The sequence below is a fragment of the Ptychodera flava genome, chromosome 17 (assembly GCF_041260155.1).
Source record: "Ptychodera flava strain L36383 chromosome 17, AS_Pfla_20210202, whole genome shotgun sequence".
Classification (NCBI taxonomy): Eukaryota; Metazoa; Hemichordata; class Enteropneusta; family Ptychoderidae; genus Ptychodera; species Ptychodera flava.
The window spans coordinates 27,776,781-27,786,973 of record NC_091944.1 but is presented as its reverse complement, the minus strand read 5'-3'; the positions used below and the strand labels follow the sequence as shown (position 1 = coordinate 27,786,973).

The 10,193-nt window shown below is 36.2% G+C and overlaps 1 protein-coding gene across 1 annotated transcript; it reads left to right on the top strand.

The window, feature by feature from the left end:
- Positions 1–1,905: 1,905 nt before the first annotated feature.
- On the top strand, positions 1,906–7,104 carry LOC139115953 (histone-lysine N-methyltransferase EHMT2-like). Its single transcript, XM_070678419.1, has 7 exons — positions 1,906–2,284; positions 2,898–2,967; positions 3,281–3,367; positions 3,949–4,171; positions 4,904–5,112; positions 5,990–6,065; positions 6,722–7,104. Exons 1-7 carry the CDS (start codon positions 1,996–1,998, stop codon positions 6,899–6,901), a joined length of 1,134 nt encoding a protein of 377 aa, XP_070534520.1. The 5' UTR covers positions 1,906–1,995; the 3' UTR covers positions 6,902–7,104.
- Positions 7,105–10,193: the final 3,089 nt, after the last annotated feature.

Here is a 10,193-nt window from a genome sequence, read left to right as displayed (position 1 = left end):
TATAAATCATTCTCTTTTGAAATCAAGAATATAAATCAGGGCCGGGAGCACTAAGTGAAATTTAGTGCCAGAGAAACAAAGTACCAAATATTTTGCCAACTCTTGAAATTGAAATCTGAGCTCGTTAAAACTTTATTTACTTTATGACTGAGCTTAAAAATGAGCCCTACAAGTGGTAGACTCTAGACTGACACTCAGAATTGGTTCCTTAATGGTAAAAAGTAAATGCTGGATATTTTCCTAATGCTGCGAAAGTAGACCAATAAACTTCAGGTATCATATGTAGAACAAACTGTTCAAAGTATATGCACAAGTTTCGGCTCAAGCGTAAGTAAATTTACCGACACAGCAAAAAACTCCCCGGAGAAGAAAGGTAATTAGCAAGGTGCCTGTGAGGGCGCCCTTTGGAGCTTTCTGCATATGATATTAAAATTGCACTTTCCACTCATATAGCAGCTGCCCGTCAGGAAAGGCAGTCATATATGGAGATCTCTCTTACAGGTGGGACAAAATCGCTGCCTTAGATGTTTTTGTCACCAACAAGAAGAATTTGATGAGGTAAATAGTGTGTGGGTATCATGTAATAAGTATCAGTAAATAGGGAAACGGGTATCAAACTATCGTGAATAATTTGATGAGAAACTGACGCAATGTTGACGCGACATTAAACACTGAACTATGCTGCCGCCCTCCCCCCCCCCTCTCTCTCTCTCTCTCTCTGGCGATGTGCACAACTTTATTATACCATCGATTAATCGCCAAGAGGATTAGATTAAGAGCATTAGATGAGGTAAATCCTGGAAGACATTCAGATGATGTTGTCAAACATACAAAGGGACAGAAATGTCAGCAAATAGCAACTCGATGAATTAGAAGACATTCGCAATTTGCAGTTTGTTATTTACTTCACTTCACTGGCCAGTTCTAGTAGCAGAGCAGTACTAGCGCACACTGTGTGACAGAATAAAAGGAAAACTGCTGCATTGTAATTTGCTCATGAAAGAAACGAAAGTCACTCATTTTCAAGTTTTTCGAAAAAGACTTATCCAAGTGACCAGTAGACTTTGCATCATGGGTAAACATGGCGCACTTTCACTGAGTCCCCACGCCTGCTAATTGACCTATGTTAAGTCGAGACTTGTACAACAATTGTTTGATAAACCCTCCCTATTCTGCGCGGATATTTTGTAGTTTTACCGTTTAAGACCCCCAGCCAACAGATCTGACAACCCAAAGTTCTACAGTGAGTGTGTGCATCAGCTTTACCTTGCAAATCACAATTTACAGTGAAACCTTTTAAAAGTTGCAATAGTGGATAGGTGGACCCAATATCTTGATCACACACAATATAATACTTTGTTACATCTACTATGGTTACATCATTAAAAAATGGTAAATTAATAATTCATCTCTCATCTCTTTCAACCAAATTTCTCATTGATACATGCTTTCAATATTGACTTATTACATTAACTACTGAGTCAGTCTTCTTTTTTTACAAATCTGAAAGACCTCATAAAAATGATATCAAGTCAACATTTGGCCAGCGCAATGTCACCATCAAAAACTTATGTCATTCACTATGGAATAAACTAACCAGTTTGATTGTGCTAAGTACCGGTAATTGTCTTACAATCTGGTTGCCTTTATGGTAAGTTTCTTAAGATTGGCTTATAAGAGTTGTCTGTGAAGTGTACATACCATGCATGAAGTTAAACCTATCATGGAAAATGTACCTTAACTGCAGATGAAATGGGCAAGATAAATAGTGAAAACTTCTGAGCAGTGAATTATGTAATATTTATACCATCCCAAAACATTTAGTTTTCCAGCCCAAAATACAATTTAAATTCAGATGTAGAACTTTTCTTTCCAAATTTACTGGAATTTTTCCTTTCATTTTACTCATCATTTCAGTTTCCATTCTCAGCACCTTTCAGGTGCAGCTGAGAGAACTAGATGATTCAAGATCATCCCTGGTGAGTCTGCTTCAAAATGGCAAACATCTGGCAAAAAATGGAGTTGTTCTTCGGCAAGGCTCATTCCAGTAAAACAAAATCAAGCTCATCAGCAAATGCAGAGAAGAACACTAAGCAGGAAGAGCTATTGCACTCGCAGCAAAAAGAAATCGCCACTCCGCAGAAAGTCAACAAAAATGGAAAATCCAAAGGAAAAAGAAAGAAAGATAAGGATGATGTAGATAAAAAGAAAAGAAGGAAGGAAAAAAAGAGTAGACGCTTGGTTTCATTAGAGTCATCAGACTCAAATAGCTCATGTACAGTCTGTATGTATTCATGACTTTTACAAATTGTTGTCATATGTGAATTTATGATTTATGACTTGTGTGTATTGGATAAATAAACAGGTATTTAGCCTGTAATTTCCATCAATGCTTTATCCTCTGATACATTGGTTCAACTTTGGGCCGACTCGCAGCGATTTCGAAGCTGTTATCCAATTGGGTGGCTGAATCTTACCAATATAATGAAAACAATACAAATAGACTCCCTAAGTGGCTGTGAATAGTGACAATTGACCAATCAGATATAACCTTGCAAACACGCTGCGAGTCAGCCGTCAACTTTTGATGACAATTACATCAACCAAGTTTGAAGAAAATAAGGGCACACTTTTAGAACACTGGGTACCATCCTCCTCTATAGTATAAAATCAGTTTATCTCTTCAAATTACTTTACCGTTTTTCTTCACATTTATTGGAGAGCAGACTTTCTGAATGGTAAAATAATTCTCAATTGTAAAGTAAATTTTACTTACCGTTTCATTTTCCCAAGCTGTTTTTGGCTAGCAGAAAAAAAACAACACAAATTATTCTGGGAAACTACAATTGTTTCCAACCATTTGTGAATGAGTTATCTCTTCCTTGATTATATTTCAGCCTTTTCAGACTATCCAGACACACCAATGCCCAAAAATAAAGATGGACACTCTGCTGAACTCAAAGAAAGGTGAGGGAAGTAGAGAGATAAATGAACGTATGTTCACAAAATCATGAAAGTATTTGATAATGTGATATTAATGATTGTTTACTTACCTGTGTTGATTTGTGTTTTTTCATTTCTTTGTTCATTCATATGAATGCAGTCTGTAGCTTTTTCACCTAGCTGTTGAAATTTCAAGAAAATGTCAGTCAAGGCAAACAAAAGTCGTATAAATATTCCTCAAATGTGTGTGAAATAAGCTTTAAGGAAAGAGTTTGCAAGAATGGCGGGATTTTGATTACTGGGCCTTGACATTATAACTTTTCACCACTGAATACAGGCCATCTATGGTAAAAGGAAGACGCAGGCTCTTGGATTCATTTTTGGAAGAGAGCACAGACAAACAAATAGACAGTGTGATCTGCAGGTAAAATTGTGATATTCCCATGCTGCGGAAAGTTGCAAATTTTATGACATTATCGCTGTATGCCAAGCCTTTTCATTTACTGATTTAACTCTGTTATCTTGTTCTCAGTACATACACTGTCAGTCACTTAATAGATGTCATTTATAATTTATCATCGCAAGACTGACTGTACATTTTGGAATTCAGATTGATGCGTTGATATCTTATCTCATGCAATATCATGCAGTTTTTCAAGATTTTCTGGATCTTCTCTGTCAAGTTCAATGCCCTATGAATTGATAAATTGTGCCTGTATGAGTTTTTGAATAGCTAAATACAAGGCATTGTCTATCCTTTTTATTTCTGATTGCATGTCAATATCTTTTCTGTAATCCTGATAATTTTTTTTTGAGCATCAATATATGTTTTGTTTTTCATTTTTTCTGGTGAACTTGGTTGCTCGAGATCTATACTTTGATAACATTGTACTTTTCCAATTGTGTCCCTAGTGCTGTTCATGTCAGAGAATAATTTTGAAAAATTGCGGCTTATCCTAGCTTATGTTGGAGATAATAACATCATATCCTTTTGTGTGATAATAGGGACATATCCCGTGACAGAGAGAGGATCCCTGTCCCTGTTGTGAATAACGTTGACACGACACCAGCACCTGACGACTTTCTGTACATCACTAACTCATGTGAGACCCAGCCTCTGTATGTCGATGCAAACATAACAAACTTAAGTGCCTGTGATTGTGAGGATGAATGTATGACTTCAAGTTGTTCATGTGCAGTCAACAGTGTGCAGTGTTGGTATGGAAAGGTAAGTTTCACAAATTGCATCATGTACTTTGTCTCTCAAAAAGTTTGAAAATTGTATAAATGAGGGCGCTGTGTAGCCAAAAGTGTAGCATGAGATAATATGGTTACTGGGAAAATTTCTAGCAAGCATATTGTTGGTGACCTGTAGACTATTCACAATGTGATCAAGATCCATCTGGGTGTGTAAACATGCATAGCAAGTTTATTTAAACAGCTGTACGATATGGAGGTCAAGTGTGTTCAATGGCTGTAGTCAATCTGTGACACAAACAGTTTCCTTTTTAAGTTTGTTGTGTGTGCAAAGAGGATGTAAATATCTCTCTTTTCAAATGGAATGGCTCTGAGAACCCCAAGAAATATCATTTAGCATTGGCTGCTTTGAAATTTTGATAAAAGTGGTAAATTTCCATAAGTAATTACCCTAATCAAGATGCAATGGTGCGGTATAATGCCAGAGATTCCATAAGATATTTGTTGCCTTTTGTCTAGTGGGAAATTTGTCTGTGTGAGATTGCAGAACAAGTTCATTTACAAACAATCACCAAATAAATGTGACCTCAGGTGTGTTATCAAGGCATTGAGGTTAACATTCTGGCATATTTTAATCTGTAATTTCATCAATGCTGCAAACTTCAAGGTGTTTTGCCCCCTGAAGAGCTGGAAAACAAATACATGATTCCAGCCAACACATATGACACATTCTTTTATTTTCTTTCCTCTGTTGCAATTTGAGGATGGAAGGCTTGTGAGTGATCTCAACATTCTGACTGGGACACCGCTGATCTTTGAATGCAACAGAAGATGTAGATGTTACGTCAGTAAATGTTTCAATCGTGTGGTCCAGAAGGGAATGCAGTACCAATTGCAGATTTACCGGACAGAGAAGACTGGATGGGGAATTCGCAGCATGGAGTTCATACCCAGAGGTTCATTTGTGTGTGAGTAAGTATGCGGAGTGTGACTGTTACATGATCCTCTGAGCAATAAGTGGGATATTCAAATTCAGAAATCAAAATTAGCATATACAAATGACTAAGCTATGTACAGCAAGTATTCAACAATATAGCTCATTAGTCTAGTTAAGATACAAAGCAGATTTAACTTTAACAGTTAAAGGTATACTGTCACCTGTTCCAATTTTGCCACAGTTACCATGGAAAGAGAAAATCTAACCAATCACAGATTTTAAGCGGGTGGCCGTTTTTTAAAAACATCGCCCTCACATGGGCATGTTGAATACTAAGGAACGCCCCTTTGACCATATATGGGCATATTTAGATTACAGGTTACTGTATACCTTTAAAGTATAAATGTATATGGAACATATTTGAACCAAGAAGCACACTTACTCAATATACTATCAACTTAGTTATAATAAACATCAAAGCATGTCACAATGTCTCACTGCTTTGCAAACAAATGCTAAATCACAATTCTAAGAAGTTTTTCAAGTCAAAATGAACTGCAGCATCTTGATGCTATCAAAAGATTAACATGGAAACTTACCAAAAATATATCTCACAATTATATGTGCTGGTTTTGTACTTGTACTGGGGTATGCTTACAAATGACACACCTTCATGAGATTAAGACACTAATTCCTTCAGTCAATAAAATTTGCAACCTTTTTGTATGTTTTCATAAGCATTGCTGTGTTTTAAGGGTCCTGAAATGAGTTCTATACATTAACGTGTACATGTTTGTTTAAAGTATGTGTAATATCAGATATGTGTACAGCGTTTTGCATTTTCAGTCAAAAAGTGGCATGATTTACTTTCAAAGATAATTACTTTCTGTTAATATGTTTGACACAACCCAGGTACGTTGGAGAATTGATAACAGATGAGCAAGCAGATTTGCGTGCCGATACATATCTGTTTGATCTTGAAAACAAGGTATGTCTTGATACTGAATTCCTGGTATTTTGAAGATACAGTATATCAACCGAATGGAAATAAAATTCAGAGTGAGGATTTCATGTCTGGTACCAAAGTCATTTTCTTCCCTTTAAACATCTAAAACTGTTCTGAGTACCAAGTTCTCTATTATTGTATTTCTACATCATGATCTACAGATTTATCCCTTCACCTGCCCAGTTCAAGTGTGTTAAAACTAGTGAAGCACATTATGTCCCATTTGGTGCACCTTAACAAAAAATTGAGCATTTGAAGGCCCCTGAAATCACAGATACATCTGTAAACATGTTTATATGGATTAAAGCTGTTGGAGCATACCAAGCAAAATTGGTGGAAATATGTATGGTTTTGGCTCAATACCGAGTTGAGCAGTTTAGTTGAGTTGGCTGATGGTGAAGTGATACTGTTTAACAGGGAAAGGCTTATAAATATGCATTTCCCATCAGAGTTAGTAAGCATGAACATTGGTTTGTTTATCATTGGGTAATGGCTTGAGCCATATTGCGTATACTCAAAAACGTGATTTCTACAATTTGAATTTTTTCCCCAAAAGTAGACAGTTGCAATTATCTTTCCTTTTGGGGAGACGTAATTGAATGGGTTGACATTCTGTTACTTTGTACATAATCTTTCAGAACTATGATGTGTTTTGCCTTGATGGTCGTTACTATGGTAATGTCAGCCGCTTCATTAACCACTCCTGCCATCCAAACATAGCTCCACTCAGAGTATTTGTTGAACATCAGGATTTGAGATGTCCCCGTGTAGCATTCTTTGCCTGTACAGATATTGCTGCATATGAACAACTGGGGTAAGTCAGGAACACAGTTCTAAACTACTCTTTGTGATACAGTATTTTAATTATCTATAGTAAAATTTGACTGGCAAAAAAAAGACTACCGGTAAAAGAGAATTGTTCATCAGTTCAACTCAACTGACATTTTGTGTTTGGTGATGTATTTACTCTAATTTTCAGTATAATATTTTTATATTTCAGTGTAGTTTGTCTTTTGTCATGACGTCAACACTATTTGGGCAGTGTTGTTTATGATCATTGATGAGTAAGACAGTCAGTTTCACTGGTAGCTTAATCATGTGTGTTTTCCTGATGGATTGTGAACCATTGGTTACCATTTGGTATATTCCTTGCACATTGGAGTTCCCTCTAGTTCTACACTCAAAACAAATGTGACATAGCAGACTTTGATAGCTAGCCAATATGTCTATTTTGCCACCAGAGTAAAAGAGTTGATTGTCACTACTCCGACATCATTTTGGTGAAACTTGCGGAAAGTGTGTGTTTCCTATAATCTTTGATGTCAGCCTTTATGGTACAAAGTTATAGTTCTGTGGATTACTTACTCTTTGTTGAATTTTATTTTTTCTGTTATATATTCCTTGTAAGAGGGTCATGTGCATTGTTAATAAAGTTAACTTTAAAATGTGGTTCTTTGTGTCTGTCCAGTCTGTGGAGTTTTCTCTATTGAGCCATATCAATAGGAAACAAAAGTGAACTTCAAGATGCCATTTCAGTGTTCTCTTTGGTACAATTTCAATTGTACACTTCGTATGGAATCAGAAATTCTTTGATGATTTGAAGCAACAGGCGTTTTGTTTTCCAGGTTCGATTATGGTGAGAACTTCTGGAAGATAAAGAAAAAATACATGACATGTCGCTGCGGGTCAGATCTGTGCAAGTACAAAAGAAGGGGTCGAAACAATCCTGTTGAAGATGATGATGTGGACTCCTCAGACTAACATTTACAACTTTCCATGTCATTCGAGGATGTTGCTGTCAATCGACCACTTTTTTGTTTGCTTCAATGGGCAGATTTCATGTTTAAAGTTATTGTGTTAAAAGTTACAAATGTTAAGTTGTCATTTTACTATTAAGAGGTGTAACAACCATTTATTTTGCATAACAAGGATGTTTTTTAACATTTGTATAGTTGTTTGATATATTTAACAAAAGACAAATCAATATATTTTCTATATATTTTAAGAAGTAATTTATAAGAGTATCAGGATAAAGGTTGGGATTTAGACACTGTATCTTTGTGCCAGTCTGTCACTCCACACCAACTTCCCAAACATTGTAGATAATGTTACATGTATATGCCTAACATAGTGCGTATTTGTCGCATAGTTGCAATGTCCAAAGCTGGAGTTGCTAAGGTCATCCAATAATTAGATCAATTTTAATAACAGGTCAAAACTTACAACACACAAGTTAATGTCAATTCGTTTTGAGATACAATCAAGTGTGGCAGCACAGTGACTATTTTATGTATATTTTCAAGTCTTGTTTGTCTTGTCATTTCATACAGTATGCTTTGTGTTTACAAATCGCATCAGTCATTTTCTCTATGCTAATGTTAGTCAGTTTGTCAGTGTCCAATATGACAATTGTGAAAAGTCACAATTAGCCCTGTAACTCTTGTGATTTAAGCACAAACTGTGTCATTGAAAATGAGTTCCTCAGGTTTAACTATAATTCTAGAATTGATCGTCAACATTTTATTTGAAATTATTTGTTTCCACGAAAGACCTCTTGTTTTCCAGTTTTGATGTATGTTTAATTTTTTAGGACTGCACCTAAAGAGGAGAGAAACTGTGTTCATTTGCATTCAAACTGTTTTTTCCATTTAGAAATTGGATACATTAAAATCAGTCAAAAAATCACATGTTCGTGAAAATCTGTTGTGAAGATTTTGTAATCTTATGGTACTATATAGAGTGGAATGCGATAATTCGAAGGTGCGTTAGGTGTTAACTGGCTTGTTCAGTGAGCCACGTATGCCAGAAAGACCGCGAGGGCGCATCACCATATGATTGGAGATCAAACTGCATATCAAACAAGTGGCTATGAGAGAGTCTTCACTCCTGGTATGTGTGGAAATCTGTTTCACTTCAGGGGCAATATCGTAAAAGCTGACGCACTGGAAACGTAATTCCTCAGTTTAGTGGGACGAGGTAAAATCCAAATTCGTTTTGCGTGCATCAGAATCGCATTAAGGATTCTGCTATAACAAAAATAAAAATTAAAAGTAAAACTGTGAAACTATATGGACTTGACAGATGTTGCAAGGGGGTGGGCTGGTATTTTTTGAAACACCGCTGCAAAAATAGTGACCCTTCAAAAGTTCTTGCTCAAAAATTAGTGACCCTCCCCATTATCCATGCATGAAAATAAGTAACCCCCCTCTTACTCACAGCATTTGTTAAAAATGACATATCATATGATGCAATAATAACAGCCACTTCAGCTTTATTAGGGAGCCATTAGTAATTACAGGGGGTGGGCCGGGGAATTCCATGTACGGCGCCTGTACTGTAAAATGTGACCCTCCCCCTATCCTTGTGTCTAAAATGTGACCCCCCCCCCTTGTCTTGCATTCTAAAATTTGACCCTCCCCAATCACTGCAGTATTCTCCCCCATGTATAACTGAAACAGAATCAGCTAATTTACATAACAATTTTATTGTTATGGAAGTTACGAACAAAAGGGTTGGTGTTTTGGAGGGCTCAGCTCGCAATTTATCACGTAAGCATTTTTGAAGAATCCTGCACTTCTTGGAGGGTCGCCATATTTTGTACAGAAGTCAGCAAGTTGTGGCTGATATAGTGCTTCACCAAAAATATCAAATCATAATACGGGTGCATGGGAGTCTGTCAGGCAAACTATTGACAATTTTCCCCTGCAAAACAAGATATATCTGTACATTTACATGTTTGATAGTATATGTAATGTACCTGCTTGAAGTGGGAAGTAAAACATGCATGTTTGCGCAGGAAATGGATTTGGGAATTTCACCAAAATGTTGATCACTATTCATAGTAGTCTATGCAGAAACTATGAATAATTTTTTGCCAATACAAAAATAGGTATATCTGTGTATTTATGTACGTTTGCTTATTGATATAAATGTATTTAATTAGACGTCAACTAGGGCGGTTTCAAATGGTTTTGTGTGCAAGAAATAGGATTTTCGAATTTCATTAAAATGTTGATTCACTAATACCTAGTAGTCTATGAGAGAACTCTATCAATTTTTGACAATATACGACAAAACTAACAATATATGTGCATTTATAGACATTTGATA

Bases quoted from the DNA above. Each gene is read 5' to 3' on its own strand.
- LOC139115953 (XM_070678419.1), top strand. From the start codon at position 1,996: ATGGCAAACATCTGGCAAAAAATGGAGTTGTTCTTCGGCAAGGCTCAT. The intron at 2,285-2,897 runs GTATGTATTCAT...ATTATATTTCAG, and splicing joins AAATAGCTCATGTACAGTCT to CCTTTTCAGACTATCCAGAC. The intron at 2,968-3,280 runs GTGAGGGAAGTA...CACTGAATACAG, and splicing joins TCTGCTGAACTCAAAGAAAG to GCCATCTATGGTAAAAGGAA.